Here is a 17,721-nt window from a genome sequence, read left to right on the forward strand (position 1 = left end):
TGTTATTTTAACGATAGCCTTAAAAACAAAAACCAAATCCCAGACAAAAACAAACCACAAAAACTCTACAGGAATACAATTTGAAGCAAAATACATATGTGAATTAAGGCATGCTTTGATTATAAGCTGAATTGTTACAATAGCAGCAACATGTTCTCTGTAGCTATCTCCTGATGAAACAGCAATGGAGCTCCTGCAGCTGGGATGGAAGTGGAATCCCACGGGCTCCTTATCTCCTGTAGAGCAGGTGAAAAACATCAGCCAGGATTGGAAAGTCTGCTGGGATAAAAGGAGCCTGGTGGAACTTGTCTGCCCCTGCAACTGATATTAATGTGTGGTTTCTGCCACGAGAGGGCATAGGTAGCATTGGGATATATTATGGAAAGGGGAGGGATATGGGAAGAAGCTTTTTAGGATGCTTCATGAGTATAGTAGATTACTCCACCTGATACTGAACAGCTCAAATAAATACTCTTGTTCCCCTTACTGCTTCCAGCATGTTCAGGTAGGAAATAAGCCTTGGATGACAACTGCTCAAGCTGTCAGGGGGTAGGTTCTATCAGGTGGGATGTCCTTCCCCAGTGCTACATGTGTACAAAAGGAATAGTGAGTGTTTTATTCTTGTTTGAACAGGCAGAAGAACTCAGGGATACAAGTGCTGTTGTTATACTTTTGTTCCTGCTGGCAGGATCAGATATGCTCTTCTTAGAGTATAGTCAGGAATGCCCTTTTCTCTTGCAGTCTGCAGTGGAAAGAAAACACCAATATAAAAGAAAGATCCAGTGTCCCCTTCAGGTGTTGAACTGCCAGCTGTAAGGACCAGCAAGTCTTGCAGCTGTAGAAGTCACAGATGCTTTTAATGAGATGCCCTGTAAAAACATTGTGTTGCTGAAGATGCATTTCCTGCAGTTGTTTGCCGTGCTGGAACCAAATAAGGCTTTCTTTTGGTCTTAGTGAGGAATGTTGATGCTGTGGATGCAGAACATAGGAAGGCAGATGCTGTCATACTGTAAGAGGCAGCCAGTTGTCTTACGGTTATCATCTGCACTAGGTTTTGGGTTTTGGTTGTTTTGTTTTGATTTTTTTTTTTTTCTGATGCAGATGTATATTAGGCTCATTTCTTCCTGCCTTTTCTTCTTGTCTCTGTGCATGAGCAGCTACTTAAGGAGAGGATACAGTTTGTTAGAAACCTGGGTGAGGTGCAAAAATGCAAAAGGAGGTGGGCAGAGGCAGTGATGTTGCTGCTGTTTCTGTGCTCTGGGTACTGCTTTACTCTGGAGAGGTGACACTGCAAACTGCCATGTAATTATCTCAAGATAATGTTCTATCTGTCAGCAACTCATTGTTTTAGCAGTAAATGAGTGGGAATGAGAACATGATCTGCTGGTGACCATGTTGTTGGGGGACTGTCTTTGCAAACCTCTGTGGCCACAATCTACTCCTTTATTGTCAATATTTTTCCCTGGCAATTTGCATAGAAAACAGTGTACTTCTTTATTTTCTAGTGTCTTAACATTTTATGGAATGTTAACCAAACTATATGACATAACTCTGATATGACTGCTTGACTGCTTTGATTCATGGACTGGTAATTAATCTATATAAGGGTACATGCACAAAACAAATTTTTATGCCAAGCTGGACTGACTGGACTTCCAAGTTGCTCTTTGTCACAGTTTGTGCCCATGATTGTCTGTGTTAATTTTTATTAGATTAGCTGTAACTCTTCATCATGGTTTTTTCAAATGGTGTTCTGACCACTACTGTGGCTAAAACTAAACCCAAGGCAGTTTAATGATCATGTCCTTTTCTCTTCCTGTTTTTCCCTCATTTCTTTTTCTGGCCTGTTAGCAATACAATAGGGGCCTATGGACACTTCCAACTAATTTTGTTTCCATGATCTAATGTTCACTTATGATGCCATGGCTTGAGGCAACATTACCTGGGATTTCCAGGTAGTTCTCTATCCAAGTCCTGCAGAGGCTAAAGGTTGTTTAGTTTCTAATCTAAGTAAGATCAAGGGTTTGCACCATGGATTGCCAGAGGCTTTATGTCTGCTTCCTCATCCAGTCACCTACATAGCATATATTTCTGTTCCAAACACATACTTCTCTTTTTCTTAAATTCTTAAGGTCCTAATTAAAAAAAAAAAAATCCCTTCAATTGCACATTTAGTATTATAAAGGACATCTATTAATGGAACGGTGAGTTCCTTATTGTTACGAGCAGAGCAATTCATATGCTCAAAATGAAATGTGCTCAGATGGTCTCCTGGCTTGGGACAGTCGAGTGGAAAGACAAACTCCTGTGTTTGCAGGCAGATGTGCTCTGTCTCCCGTCACAGCTCAGTAAAGTTTGATAAAGTTCAGAATGCAAAAGCTGCCAAACCAAATCCTCAGTCCTGTAGAACTGGTACTTTTGAGAGCTCAGGGAGTGGAGTGGGTGCTCTTTGATAGGTCCTGACCACACGGGCAGCTGTCTGGGAGGTGGTGAGTGCTGGGTGCTCCTCCTGTGCCGCCCATATTGCACTCCTACCATCTGTTAAAGGTGTTCCTAAGCATTTGTCATGTGCTGACTGCTGACAGATGGGCAGCAATTTGCCATTTATTCTTTCATTCACTTCAGTGTCTCTGTTCCTTGTTTTTCCATCTCCCCTTCCTCCCGCCCCAGAGCAAGGTGTTTCTGCCAAGAGGCTTAACTTGTTTTATGGCCTTGTCTAAAATGTTGAACTGTAATGGTGCCTCAGTTTTTTAGGAACAAAACTGTCTCATCACATTCCGTAGGTTTTTCTTCTCAGAAGTATGTGCCAAATATGAAATTACTCAGCTTTACAAGTGGTCACTAGTCTTCCTGATGTTGGTTGATGCAATTCATTGGTACTTTATTAAGACAAATATCATTATGCTAACGAAAGACCTAAATAAATGCAGTTTTGAAAATGCTGTAGAACTGTTATACTCCATAACTCTTCTATCCAGCCTGCTAAGGAGCCCATGGAAGAACACAAAATGCTGTTAGTTTTCAGTAATCAGGAAGAGCAATTGGGCAGCTGAATTTTGTTTTGATGGAGGAATTTTTAGATTTTTCTATCTGATAGTAAATATCATGTAAACAGTTCTGTTGGATTTGGTCACTACTTGTGCATAAGGTCTAGAACTGCATCTTTGTGGGTATAGTCTATTCTAGAACCACAAAAAAGCCCCTGGTGTCTTGGCCCTGTCACTGCAGTGCTTGCTGAAGTATTTAAGTCCAACTTAAAGAAAACATTCTTGGCCTTTTTTCCTCTTAATAAACTCAAAGCACATTTTTTACTTGAGAAAGTGGAAGGAAAAAAGACAGTATCTGACTTTTCTCTACAAGTCTTCAGTTTTTTTGCTCTTGTCTTGCTTTCTTGCCTGCCTGTACACTGCCCATGATTAGACAGTCTACAGACTGCCTCACAATATACCCATCTCAGTTTCAAATTGCGTGGAAGTAAGGCCCATTTGCATTTGCATTCTGTGACATGGTGACTACAAGCTTTAAGGTGGCATTTAATGTAGCCAATATTCATGGTAAACATGATGATATTTTAATCTCTGCATGTCCAAAATAATTCCTTTTTTTTTATTGTCATCAAATGTTTGCTGCTGATTCTGGAGTGCAAGAAGGTTTGCAGTGCATGAAAGCAAGCACAAGTGCAGTTTGTACTGCTTACCTTCAAAATTTAATCAGTTTGACAGAAAAGGTTTTTCTGGCTTTGTTTATAAATGAAATTTAGCTTTTGTCTGCACAGAAAATTCTCCTGGATAAGCTGAAGTGACAGTTAATGTACCAGTACAACTGCTTATTTTGTTGTCTTGCTTCTTTTCTGATAGCTTGTATGTCTTTTGGGTAGCTTTGACCCAATAAATGTGCATTGAACCATTTTACATTTACTGTTGTGGTGGAGGCATGTCCTTAGCCTTGAACAGCTGATAGGCTGCCAGTGTGTTAACTGATATGTACAGTGTTTAATCTTTTCTCTCTGCATCTCTGAGTACACAGACACGATTAAGATAGCATTTGGCAACTAGTCAGCTTTAATTGCGCATGGTGTATGCAGAATATGATTTTTTTAAATTTTTTTTCTTTTTTTTTTTTTTAGTCTTATCCTCTTACTGCAGGTTAAGCTGTACTTGCAGACAGTTAGTGCAACTTAGCTGCCTGATAATTAAGTGTTTAAACCACTGTAATTTCATCATGTGTGTGGTCCATCAGACACAAAGCATTCAAGCACCACCTAAAATAAATCGTCATTTAAGAGCGTCATGTAAGCTCAGTATAATTCAAACAAGTACAATCTGTGTGTATGAAGAGGAGATGTGGATGCTTTTAAGGAGCAGCATCTGCTTTATAAATATGAGCTATGAAAGGCTTCCAAATGTCCCCTCTGTTCATCAAATTTGAATGTGATCTTCTCTTAGGAAGCCATCTGGAGTAGGCAACGCTACAGGCACTGCCTTGCTCTGTGCCATTGTCCTGTCTGTGCCTCAGAGTGACTTGTCTCACTACTGCACACTCAGTGATTGTTCCATGGGTTGTTTGAACTTCAGGTGTGTTGCTGAGCTTTGGCACATCATAAAAATAATCTGTCTCCAGTGTGCTTGTTTTGAGGGTTTTTCTTTTTTTTTTTTTTCTATCTTCCCCATAGAAATATTGTGAAAGGAATGAGGAGTCTGCGAGAAATATTACGGACTGTAGAAACAAAAGCTACTCAGACCTTCAAAATGGTAAGAGAATGGGAGATGGGAGTGTGGGGCAGTCTGGTATGCAGGAATTCTCTTGATTGACCAGTGCTGTAGCACAAAACTCTATTTGTCCTCACTAGATTGATTGTTGGCTCTTTTTTTTTTTTTTTTTTTTACTTTTTTTTTTTTTTCAGCTTTTGGAAGTGATATGTCAAGTGATCCCCTTAATTGAAAGACCTGCCCAGTTGAAACCTCTAGGCTTTCAGACCTGGGCATATAGGTTACTTTTATTGGGTTTGTGTTTTGTTTTTTGATTGTTTGTTTTGTTTCTTGGTTTCAGTGCATTTTCTAGCTTCATGGAAACAGAGATGTTATTAGTTTGGCAGTGCTGTCCTCAAGTGATGCTGTCTTGTTTTCTTTCTCAATTTCAGTGTGCATGCACACCTTTCTGCATTTGCATGTAGAAGCATTAAGTAGTTGTGTCTCTTGCAACAAGCAGTGCTTTTTTTAGACTGACATCTTCCAGTTTTCCTTCTGTAAACCCCTCTTCAATACAGTACAGAGTGATTTTAATTGTTTTAAAATTTTCTTATTGGTGTTGGCACTCTGCATCTTTGTATCCTTTTATCCTGAATGTCTCAGGTAAATAAATGTTTATGTGCCTGTTTAATTTCTTGGACCTTCAGCTGGTTCTTCCCTGTCTCCCTTTGGAGAGATTTGCCCTGAAGTTGCTCAGGAGGTGACTAGGTCAACAGCTTGCAGAATAACAGTCTTGGGAATGAAAGCTTTGCAGCCCTGAAAGCATTGATACTCTTACAGCTAAACTTGTACTTGATTCTGCTTTGTGTTTTGTGTCATTCCAGAGAAGTTGGACAGGGGAGGTGGGCATGGGTTTGTGTAGCATTTTTGAGAATAAGATGCCTGTGGAAGCTTGTGCAGCAAATTAGAAGAGATGACTTAAGTGCCCACTCAAATGGTTGCGTCTTTTTCCAAACTGAGATCAGGGTTCAGCAGTATTTTTGTGCTCGCCTGTTTTATCATTTTGCTGAAATGAGTCTAACCATCTGCTGCTCCTAGACTGTGACAGAACACAGCTCAATTTCTCCTGTCCCTGTGCAACTGGGGACAGCTGTACAGCACCCCTGGGGGATTTATCCCTTAGGGGGACTCTCAGGGTGCTCATTCAATAGCTTTCCCGAGATTTAGAAGTTGCATTTTCATTTTCTTATTTGTTTTTAAAGAGCCATCAAGAAGGCAAAGGGAGGATTGTGCTTAATTAAACAAGTTTTTCAAGCATGAAAGTAAAACACATGATTTTTTTCCCCCCCTTATTTGTGGGATCACAGTGTTCTTCAAGCATAATGATGCTTTTTTTAGCCAAAGGCACTAATAACATAAATCAGAGTCTTGGCCTGTTCTGGTTTGTTTGGTCTTATTCAAAACAAGAGTGAAGCTAATTTACACAGCTACTGTACTGTGTGTTAAAATTAAAGACACTACAAGTATTTGTTGCTTGCCTTCTGAATGGCTTACCACAAACTATACTCCTACTTGTGTGTGAACCAGTAGAAATCTTTGTATTGCTGGCAAATTATTTTCCCTCCCCTGTAAGACTGTAGGAGAAAAGTATAGGAGAGTTGACTCCTCAGGGTAGAACTGACTAAATAATTACACACTGAGATGATAATATGATACTGGCTAATGTTGCAGGGCCCTAGGCCATTTTGCTCATAGTTACTTGCTATAAAAAGCATAGAAAAGCTTAGTTAGAAACAGACAGCTTTCTGTAACTCCTCAGTAGCAGGGCAGGGAAGGTCTTGGGGTTTCCAGGGAGTTGTACGTGGTGGCATTTCTTTGAGACACCATGGTACACACAGACCACTGCCATCTGTGAAGCCTCCCTTTGTGATGTTTAAGAGGTGGTACTGTGGTTGCATTTTAGAGTAATTCATTGAATTCATGTGTGGTAAGGGGGGTGAAAATCAGGAGCCTTGCATCAAAACAAGTTATTTTACTGAAATGGGCAATAGGAACTTTTAGCTAAGTGTGGTTTATTTGATCCCATAGATTTTGAACTATAATATCTATAACATACTTTACTGATATTTAAAAGAAAATTACTGTTGGTGGGCTCATAACATAGCTCAAAGTGTGCATTTCATATAAAATACATATCCAGTAATGAGAGAAGTTGCAAAATACTATTTGCAAATATTAGGACAGAAGGGCTCAAGTTTCAGCCTGCCCTCTGTTTTGTGCAGGATTTACTTTACAGCATACAGCTGTGTGCTGCTTAGAATTCACAGAGGACACCACCCATTGTGATGTCTCTGAGCTTGTTTGCAGGCTTATCTATGTACAGTGCAAGAAATTTAGAGATTTGATGGGTATCAGACAAGAGTAAATGCCAAAGATAGTTTTGCTAAGTGAAGTTAACTTGCCTCCTTTTGAGCCCATCTTGCCAGCTGTGTGCATGAAGTGGAAAGCAACTATTTAAGAGTCTTTGGCTGCTTGATGGTAAAAAAAGTACATGTGATGTTGCTGTCTCACTATGAAGTTCCTAAGCATCTTCTCTCTCTCCTTTACTGCAACAGGAAGAGAGAAGCCATACCAAGATGAAACTATAAAAGTCTATAAGGGAGAGTGACATTAACAGATAAAAGGTTGATCTTTTAAAGCTAACACAAAAGTCTCCCCTGGTCTTGAGACTTGTATACCAAATTCTGATGCTGAGAACATAATGTTGTCATCCTACTCCTATGTAGTAACTATTGTGAGATTGTCTCAGCAGTCCCTGTGGCAATTGGTTGTCCTTGTTCACCAAAGCATCCCTTGTGCTAGGCCTCTTTGAGAACTTTTTTCCTAGAGCATTGCAACAGGACCATGGAAATGCAGAAGTTTGGTCTTTTCTCAGGAGGGAAGAAACTGACCCTTTTGTAGACCTTAGCAGCTGATTTTGCTACTCCAGCTTTCTGAAGAGTGGTATTGTCACACTGGTACATCTCCTTCCCAAGGTGGAACATGGTGAGGGGTGAATCTTTTGTGTTGGAAAAGGTTTCACTGATTTGTCCTTTTCTGTACTGATCTCTAGACTGCAGCCAAACAGTTAGCCCAAGTACTTCTCCATTCCCTCAGTGAAGATTGTTACTGGAGCCCTTTATCTGATCCACTTCCTGAGTTTATGAACAAGGAATATCAGTCTTATGTTAGCAATCTTCTTTGTCGGAGGCCTGAGCTGTACTCAGAAGAGAAGTAAGTGTTATTTTTATTTCAGTTTATTAGAAGGAGGAAGGAGTATATTTGAACACTCTTCAGTACTGCTGAGTATGTCACTGATCCATGTAGTAGTTTTGTGCCTTCTTGTTTTTCAACTTCCCACTAAAAAGTCTGCTGAAAAAATAAAACTATTAAACTTTGAGTATTTTTTTTTCCTCCCCACCCAGCAAGAAGAAAGTCCAACCAGAGGGTTGTCTTTGCTATGAAATTGAAATAATCTATTTAGGGTTCAGTATAGCTCATCTAAGATACATTGCAGAGCTTTTAATTTGTGAACCTGCAAAGAAAGTATTGCCTAGCAAATGAATTATGCATGAGATGTTTCAAATTACTGCTTCTCTTGTGGAATGAGAAAGAGGTTGGCAGGATAACTCTTGATCTTCCTCAGAAAAATGTGTTCTGTCTTTCAGTGTCTACTGCCCTCAAGACAATGTAGAAGAGGCTCTTCTCCTCCTCCTAATCAGTGAATCCATGGTAAGCCAAAAATGAGTTTGTAGTATTAACAGTGCAAAGGGATATCTAACATTTCCAGGTCTCCTGGTTGGCTTTGTTTACAGAATCTTCCCCAGATAAACAGAAGCAAAGGTTCAGATGCTGAGTGGAAAATGGTATCTATTCTTTTATTAGTGAAACCACTTTTATTAAGTGGAATTTCGGTGAAGAGTTTTGACAATTGTCAAGAAGAAAAATTGACTGCATTCATCATAGCTGTATGCAGGTTCTGATGTCCAGATACATTGTCAGTGAACAGATGTTTCCATTTGTAACATCTGTGTGGATTTATGGATCAAGAATGAGAGGAAGAGAGCCTTGCCTAAAGCCAGGCATGATGGTGGTAACTGCTGTTTGGAATTGCAGGATGCTGTACTCTGCTTTCATGCCTTAGTCTGCAGTTGTTTTTTTCAGTCTGGAGTGATCTTTGACAGTTTCTGGTGCAGTGATACGGGAAATCTTGTGACATGCAGAAGCATTCATTATAACCTACAGTGAAATAATTAGATTTCTTCTATTTGTAACATTGGTGGCTTTAAAAAATCCATTTAAGAGGCAGGCAGAAAATTGGAGGAAAGATAACTGCATGGTGATCTTTGGTAATTTTAATGTTCTGAGAAGATGCAAATGCACAGAAAACATGTTAGAAATGTTTTCTGAAAATGTGTAAGTAACGTGTATTTTGCTTTCAGTGCAGGGTGGTCACTTGTACCTCAAAGTGAGATTCAAAGCCTTGGAACATATCAACCTTCTTAGAAAATTTTTAATAACTTTCAGACAAATTGAAAAACGATACTGTGGAAACTTTGGGTTTTTCTTCCTTCAGTTTTTCTTGTCTGGTTCTTCTGGCACAAGTTCTTTTCCTTTCCCACAGACTTCTTCAGAAGAGGGCAATTTAATATTGTTTGCTTTTAAAATTCAGGGAAAAATTGAAGAGGTGGAACCACCCCAAAATATTAAATCGACTTCAAAATCATGTACATCTGAGGGTTGCTATGTGCTTTCCAGTGCTTTCTAGATTAAACCTTTGCAGCACATCTGCTTTGTGTTTTCAGGGGATTTTCTTCAGTCAGGAGGGCTTTTCATAATTAGAAATGGAGAGGGCTTGTAGGATATCATATGCATTTCTATTAAAATCAGAAGTACTCATGTCAGTGGGGCTTGTCAAGGCTGATCCAAGAAGGAAGAGGACTGGGGTCTGGAGTAATGACAGAACTGGCTGCTCCAGCCTTTCTGGGACTGGACTTGCTGTTGGAGAGTCCATGAGGGACCTCAAACTGCACAATCTTGTTCGGCTGAGGAGGAGAAAGTTATCCCTATCTAATAGTGTGCAAAATGCTGAACTAACTGGTCCTGTGGCTAAGTTATGGATCAAGTAGTGTGAAAATGCTATTGATAGAAACAAGACTGCTGTGCCGAGTTCCAGGTTAAATAAGGAAGTTTGGTGTATGCTTAAATGCTGCTTCTGATATAGAGGAACTTCCTGAAGGAAGATGCAAGGCACTTTGATTTGCTCCATATAAAACAAAAGAAGATCCTGTAGCAGAGCACTGTAGGAGCCATGTAACTGTATTTCTGATTTTGGGGGAATGGAACATCTGAGCCTTCATCTTGCATCAGCCTTGCCACGAGTTTGTTCTAACTAAAATTCAGGACAAGTGTATAGAAATACACATAGAAATCACATGAATGTCCTTCCTAAGTGAAGGAACAGAGGGAGCAATCTAATTCTTACATATGTTTGTAATCCATAAATACTTTCCTGTACATTTTTATTATGGTACTTAGAAGGGGAAATTTTAACTTATGACATGACATGTTTCCATAACAGCATTGCTGTAGGCTAGTGAGTTTTCTCATGTACAAGTTTGTTGTTTGTTTGAAGTTTTGGTTTTTAGTTTAATGTATTCTTTTTTCTTTAAAAAACAATTTATGTAAGCTCATGAAATGATCTAACAGGAAGCAGATTTCTAATTGAGGTCTCTCCCTAATGATACAATGTTAACAACTGAATAAAACATACTTTGCTTTCTGGAGAGAATGTCAATGGCAAGTGATAATGATGCTTCTGTAGGCCAGTGAACAACACAGTTGATGTTCCTGGATTTTGGTTGGATTAGGTGTTCTTCCAGTATTTGCAATTGTGAACCCCTTCAAATGAAACAGAGGTATGCAATTACATTGGCTTCTCTTATGTTTCGGTCTGTCAGAGCAAAACTGACCAGAAAGGTGGTACTTCTCTCTGATTTTTAAAGAGATAAAGAGCAGTCAGGGCATTGTAACTCTCTTGCAGGACTGTAAAGCCAAACAACTTCTTCACAAACCTGTTCCTGACTCCAGCTGCTCCAAAATGACCTTAAATAAGGACAGAATTAGAGGAAGGAGGCACAGAAAAAAAATTCAGCTTGTGGAGGGGACACAGAGCAAAGGTGAACTGGGGAGGAGCATAAATCATCAGAGGACCTCTAAGTAAATATGTGCTGAAAATGAGACGTGGTACTTTTTCAAGAAGTATACACCTGGAACACCTTTGCTGCTAAAATACACTTCGTTTTTATGTTTGACTTGCCTTCCTAAGGTGAAGCTGACATCTACTTTGTCATGACCTGTGTGACTTCCAAGAAGATCTTATGGGGGAATAGAATTGTTCCTGTGATGGAGAAAGCAAGTAATTGCCTTGAAATTCTTGAGAGCTAGAGCCTATTTCTCACCAAACCTTCTCTGGCTCTTAATGGCAGAGGCTTCTGGCTTGTGATTATTTATCCCTTTCCCTTGCATGGCAAAGGAGTCAGTTTGCATATTCTGGTGGGATGAAATGAGATTATATTTTAAAGGGGCAATTAACAGTTCCTTCAATATTTTACTCTGCCTATGGGCCTAAGAATATAAAAGGTTTTCAAATGGCCAAGTAACGTAGTATCCTTTTTCATGGTTCTCAAGATGCTTCTGTGGATATATTAACACTTTCAGTGAAAGCTTGTAGCCTGCTTTGCCCTGGCATTCTCACAAATTGCCTCCTGTGCTCTTTGTCCTGTTAAAAAAGGGAGCCTATTTTCATAACTGAAGTATCTCAGTAAACAATGAAAAGCATCCTGGTTGTTGAGCTTGGCAAATGTTCCTTCTCTGTGCCAGCTGTTATTTAGTCACAGCCTTTGGCCATAGAGTTCTCATGAAGGAATCTAGTGAAACAAATCAGGCAGCCTGAAGATTGCCACAGTCAAGGCTGTCTTTATGAGTGTTTGTGACCTCCTGGCTACTCTGTCATTTCTTTTGTATAGCCTAAGTTGTGGTATGGATGGGCCGTGTTTCTGAGGGGATAGAAATGCTCTCCTTCAGACCAAGAAGGCCAGCTGGTGACAGCCTCTACAAGCTCAGGCTATGGCAGAATGATGTGTTCCTATTCACATCTTGGAGAAACATGGACTTGCCTCTTTTTAAACCTCTAGTCCTCTCTCTTACTGCATTTAACCTGCCTAAACCAGTGGCACTGTTTGTGAGAACTGAGGACATATTGTCACTTGGTGCAGTGTGATTTTTCTGCTTCACCTACCAATGGGAACAGGACTGGTTCTGCCATCAGGGACTTTGGTGCTTTGAGCTGCAGGGTGTAGACAGAGGAGGTTTGGCATGACTAACTCTTAGCTGCAGTTTTGTTTATTTTAATAGCTATTCTCAAGAGTGTTCAGAGTTGACTGCACTGCCCTTAAAGTTAGCCAGAAGCTTCTCAGAACCAGGAATGGAACACTTAGTATTACTTTTTGTGTTTACTTTTGAGGTTAAAAAAGAAAGAAAAAGTTCTTTATTTGCATTTAGAAACCTTCCCTTCTTGAATCTGAGGTCAAACATACAGTCTGAAACACCTTTATTCAATGCTGGCAATGCTGGCTGTTACAACTGGGGATTTTGACTGGATGTGGTCCACCAAACAAACCAGGTAACATGGTTTATTTTATTTTTTTTTGTTCTGTATTCATTCATACTGGAAATACAGCTCCTTTTATCCAAAACTAATAAATTCAGTGCCTGTGTAACAAAGATTAGAAATGTCATCCACGTCTTATCTCCGATTTGAATCCCTGAAGGCAGTTTGACCTTGGAGGGCCTGAGAGCATGGAACAGATGGTGAGGGGGAAGGAAGATACTGGAACTTGTCCTGTTCTTTTTATTGGTGAGAACAAACTCATGGCTGAGAGCATGCCTTTAACAGAATAACGTTAAACCCATGTATTTTTAAACACAGAAATAAATAAAACCTGTTAGCTCTTCAGTTCCTATTTTTATAAAATAACGCTGTCCAGCAAATGAGCTGGTGAAGAAGAATCGCTTGTTGCTTTTGTAGGTTGGTTTTTCCTTTTTTTTTTTTTTTTTTTACAGTGATGCTACAACAGCTGGATGACCATTGTGACTGTTCTACTGAAGGCCATTGGACTATGGCAGCTGAGAGAGACAACTGGAGGCAGGGTTGCCTGCTCTGTTGGTTCCTACCAAATCACAGTTGTGCACTTGCAGTAGCAAATCTGGCTGTCTCTTTACTGGTTTGCAAGGCAAAGCTATGTGTTTGGGACCTGTAAAAATGGACTGCAGAATGTTTCTAGTGGGAAATACACTACCTCTGCTAATTGCCTCTTGAATAAATGGTTCTAATGTGAGTTGCTAGAGAACAGGGTGTGAGAGCCTTTTTTCTTCTGCTTTGCAGTAGTAAGTCTTGTTTCTAAACTTACAAGGAAGATGTAAATTCTTGGAAGAAAGCTTTCTAAATCCAGATAACTGTTGGCAAATGGATGACTTTGTTACCCAAGATAATACCCACAAACAAACTTGCTTACTTTCTGCTTCTCTGCCTTTCTTTTGTATAGGGTTGTTTGGCTGTTTTGGATGGGGGCATATGTCTGTCTTGCTTTTAGTGATATTTCCAGAATTAGTTCTGCTACAGGGTGGTAGAATGCACCTGAAACATGTAGCATAGATATATGTGGTCATATTTAATATGTAATTATAAGGGGCTGTTTTGATGAATTGATATCTGAATTGGGCACCAGTAACTTGTGGTCTGTTGCTTACCAGAAATGAGACAGATGGCATGTGGTTCACAGGGGGGTAAGTTTTCATTTGCTGTGCTTCTGGCCTGAAGTGCAATGAGTTGTAGTATCTCTCTGAGAGGAGTTTTGAGAGTTCCTGGGGCAAGGTTTGTCCTCCCTGTTCTACCCACATGTCATTTTCACAGCAGCTGTGCAGTCAACCCTTAATATTTACTTTGTCTATGTTAGTGAGGGAAACCTTCAGGTGCTGTCTAGAGATGAGCAATAACTTAGGCAGAAAGTCTGTAGCCTCTTGCATTGAACAGGTTCTTGCCATTGTGAAGGATTAATTTATTTTGTTGGCAGTAGAGGCAAAACAGCCAGAAGGGAGACCCAAAGGATATAGGCTAAATATTCCCCAGCTCTTAGCAGAAAAGGCATCAATTGCATGATTTCAAAGGCCTGTTGTCAATCTTACACACAACGGCATTTGTTTTTCTCTCTTAATGGTAGTATTGAATCACACCAATTACATTATTACAGTACATTGTGTAAAACATGCTGCTGTTCTGTATAGATGGGTTGCAGTGGATCTGGCAATTATGTCTATTATGAAAAGACACAAGTTGAACATTCGAATGCCCATGATTAGGGGGCAGGCAGCAGGCACTCATTAAAGATTTTAATTGCTTTCTTTTTCTTCTTTGGAAAAAAGCAGGGGAAGCCATGTTTCAAAGTGAGCAATTAAAGTATACTTCATAGCTAATTGCTGTGAGAAGGGACTGCTACATGGAATATACTCTATTGTAATTCATATGATTACTTGACGTTTTATTAAGAAGCACATCTTTGTACTGTGGTAAATTTAATTTTCTGCAGTGTAACTGTGTGCGTAATAACTGCTGAAGTAATGGCTGTTTGGATTTGCTGTGGCTCTTTTCCTTCCTTCCTGAAATAAACAAGCCATAAATAAGCATCATTGATGTACAGCAAATCCTCTGTGGATGGGGGCTTATCTAGTTTGCAGGTAAGTGTACTGTGTGTGTGGATGGGCAGGTCCAAGACTCAGCACTGTGGGTGCTCAGAAAGGCAGAGCTGTTCCCTACAGTGGCATTGCTGTGTTTTGGAGCTAGACTGAAAAGCCCTGCTGACCCCCAGGGTCTGTGCCCTGTCAGGTTCAGAGACACCACAGTGAGCTGGAGCCCCATGGGCTGTGTCACTGGGCTGTGGAAAGGGAGGCTGAAGATGCTCAGTGGCCTAGGTCTGGGCTGACTGCAAAATGTGTCCAGTCTCCCCATATAGGACTGGTGTCATGTCTGAACCACCACCTACATCCACAGCTAATTGTGCCCTATGCATCCCAAAATATCCCAAGTGTGATGCATCTCTGGGTTGCTCAATTACCTTGGAATACTTTAAAAAAAAGGGGCATTGACTGTATAGTTTTGCCTTTATAATGTAAATGATGCTAATTCCCAGTAGTGAAACTTGTGTTGGCAGCACTGTTGACCTTCTCCATCCCACAAAACAGCCTTGAACAGAGCTTCTCTGGGTGTGGCTTTCAGTCTCTCTTCATCTTGCTTGTATGCTGTGAGGCATGTCTCTGTGACAATGGGAACAGCTTAAAGGAAATAGTCATAGTGGGGGTGTTGAAAATATATTTGTAGCTATGTTTTACTGCTGCTAATAATAGGGAGGAAATAATGCAGTAGGACAAATTGAAGTTGCTGCTTAGGTTTGGGATACACTGCTTGAGACCAGTGTTGTACAAATAACCCTTTTTCCAATTGTTTTCAGGAAAATTAGTGGTCTGAAACAAAAGAAAACACAGGTATTTAAAAAACAGTGTTAATAGCTTAGAATTTTGCATTCTCAAATGCAAAATGAAGTGTCACTCTGTGTACAGTTCACTCAGTAAAATTCCCCATCCCACAGAACAGGTGTATTCTTTATTGCAGTAACTCTGCAACTGTTTTGCCCTTGTACTTGCTGGTGGCTGTCAGAATTTCTTACTGAAAAATTAATATTTACAAAAACATAAACAAGGCAAAAAAAACCAAAAAAAAGAGGTTGGTAATGATCTGAGGGACAGCAGCCTGCCTTCTGTGAGAGGCAGGCCATGGAGACATGCCAGTTTCCTGAGTGGGTTTCAGGAAATAGTGATTCATATTCCCTTCTCTGACCTCTGTATGTACATGGCACCTTGAGCCTTACTTAGGACAGTGATTTACCTTACTGTGTTAGGCACAATCCATATTCTTGCTACTGATCAGTCAGTTTTTTTATGAGGTTTGTACCTTTTGGTTTTGGGGTTTGTGGGATTTTTATGTCTCTACTATAATATGGCCTCTTGATTTATTTTTTTAGAGCAGCTGGAATTAGCAATTTGGAATAGGTTCAGTATTGAAGAAATTGTTGAGATAAAAGTAACAATGAATTTGCTAGTGGCAACTTTTATGCATGGAAGCATAGAGAGTGATAGATAGCAAAGACCTTCTATGGCTTTGACATTTAAAAGCTTGAACAAAATCAGCAGGTTTATGACCTTCTTGGAGAGAATATTCATCATACCTATGCATATGTTGCATTTAACTGCTGTCTGCTTGGGTAAAGTATGATATATACACTATACAATTTTAGAGTGTTGCATCCTTGTAATATGCCCTACATTCCTTCTTTTGCAGGATTGGGGTGTATTATTTATTCTAGTACCAGTATCTGTGGCAAAACATGATGGACAGTCATGAGTTTTGATTAATTTTATATCCCTGCTAATGTATCTACTTAAAAATTATAGCTTGGTACTTGATGGATATGCAAAAAAGCATTAGGCTGTAGCTGACTGTAATGGGAGGTTGTTGATGAGATGACAGAGCATGGGGGTGCTATCTCAGCAGCTGTTTGCTACAAACAATTGTCATAACAATGTAACCAGTGCAGAAAAAACAGTTAATTGTGTGTATGTGGGAGGATTCACTTGGCAATAAGGATCATACAGTATATGGCTTTACTTAACTCCTTTTTCCCTTTTAAAGTGATAGTCTTACGTTAAATCCAAACAGAGCTTAAACATGTATTCATTTTTTTTTTTTATTTCTGCCAATAAAGATAGACAAGCTATGCCTCTGTACTCTTGCAGAATTTTGAAAGTAATTTTCATTCTGTTGTGCATTCTGTTGTTCTGAACTATTTTTTTTAATCACAAATTGCATCTTCTGCAGTAGCATGAAAAATAAAAATGCCTTTGTGGCTGCAGGAGTTGTTGTAAGTTTATTTGGGCAAACACTGGACTGGGTCTGATCTGTCAGCTTGCCTTTAACTGCAGTCACCATTTAGCTCTTGGTGGAGACTGTGTTAGTTGTCAGTAATTTTGTTTGCAGTCTCGGCTGGAGGTTGTGATGAAGAGTGCTTGGAACTGGGGCATTACACAGATCAAATCATGATGAAACAGCTGCAGCTTAATCACAATGAAGTATGTGTGGGCTTTAAGGGCTGCATATTCTGGAAATTTTTATTATGTTTAATTCCCATGTTTAACCTTTTTTTGAAAAAAAAATCTCCCCACAGTTAGAAAGAAATATGGGTAAGATTATAGTTGTATTGTAAAATAAGTCTCATAACCTTCATGTTTCAAGGAGGGAACATTTTGTTTGCCTTTGCTCAAGGTGAAATTGCTGGCAATTTTCTTAATTTTTCTGATCTTTTAGATGTCTAGACTTGAGTGTCTGATGTTGCACCCCTTTCAGCTGAGGAGCCCAGGGCAGTGTGTCTGTGCTATCAGATGGTGCTCAGCACTGCCTCTCCCAGAGGCTGGGTAGTCTGGGTGAGGCTCTCTGTGTTTGGAAATCAGAGGGATTTTTCCGTTTACTCTGGAATTGTAATCTCCCTCTTTTTGCTCAGAAAAGCACGAAGGGCTGGGATTTGGAGATAAATCTGAGTCTGTAGCATGTGGTATTTTGGGACATCCTTGGAAATTGCTGAACTGATTGTTTCTGTCAAAAGTAATGCTTCTTCTTGATCTAGGCCCAGAAATGTACTGATAGATTAACAAAATTAAGACATATTTTATATATTTGAAAAAGACCAATTCAGTATTGCATTGCCAAAATGTGTAATTGCTTTAAGTTGATGACAGGTGAATCTGATTACTTAGGCAACCTGTTCAAATTTAACAATAAAAGGTCGGTCACAAAAAAGAACAACAAGCATTGATGCTATTGTGAAGA

The 17,721-nt window shown here is 39.7% G+C and overlaps 1 protein-coding gene across 6 annotated transcripts in view; it reads left to right on the plus strand.

Moving 5' to 3' along the window:
• TTC7A (tetratricopeptide repeat domain 7A) overlaps positions 1 to 17,721 on the plus strand; it is a 199,630-nt gene that overhangs the window by 52,140 nt on the left and 129,769 nt on the right. For all 6 annotated transcript variants that reach the window (XM_085577185.1, XM_085577184.1, XM_085577187.1 and 3 more), the window contains 3 exons: positions 4,673 to 4,751; positions 7,801 to 7,961; positions 8,396 to 8,459. In XM_085577185.1, coding sequence (XP_085433311.1) covers positions 4,673 to 4,751; positions 7,801 to 7,961; positions 8,396 to 8,459 — 304 coding nt within the window. The remainder of the gene's footprint in view (positions 1 to 4,672; positions 4,752 to 7,800; positions 7,962 to 8,395; positions 8,460 to 17,721) is intronic.

This window comes from Lonchura striata, chromosome 3, assembly GCF_050655825.1.
Source record: "Lonchura striata isolate lonStrDom1 chromosome 3, ASM5065582v1, whole genome shotgun sequence".
NCBI lineage: Eukaryota > Metazoa > Chordata > Aves > Passeriformes > Estrildidae > Lonchura > Lonchura striata.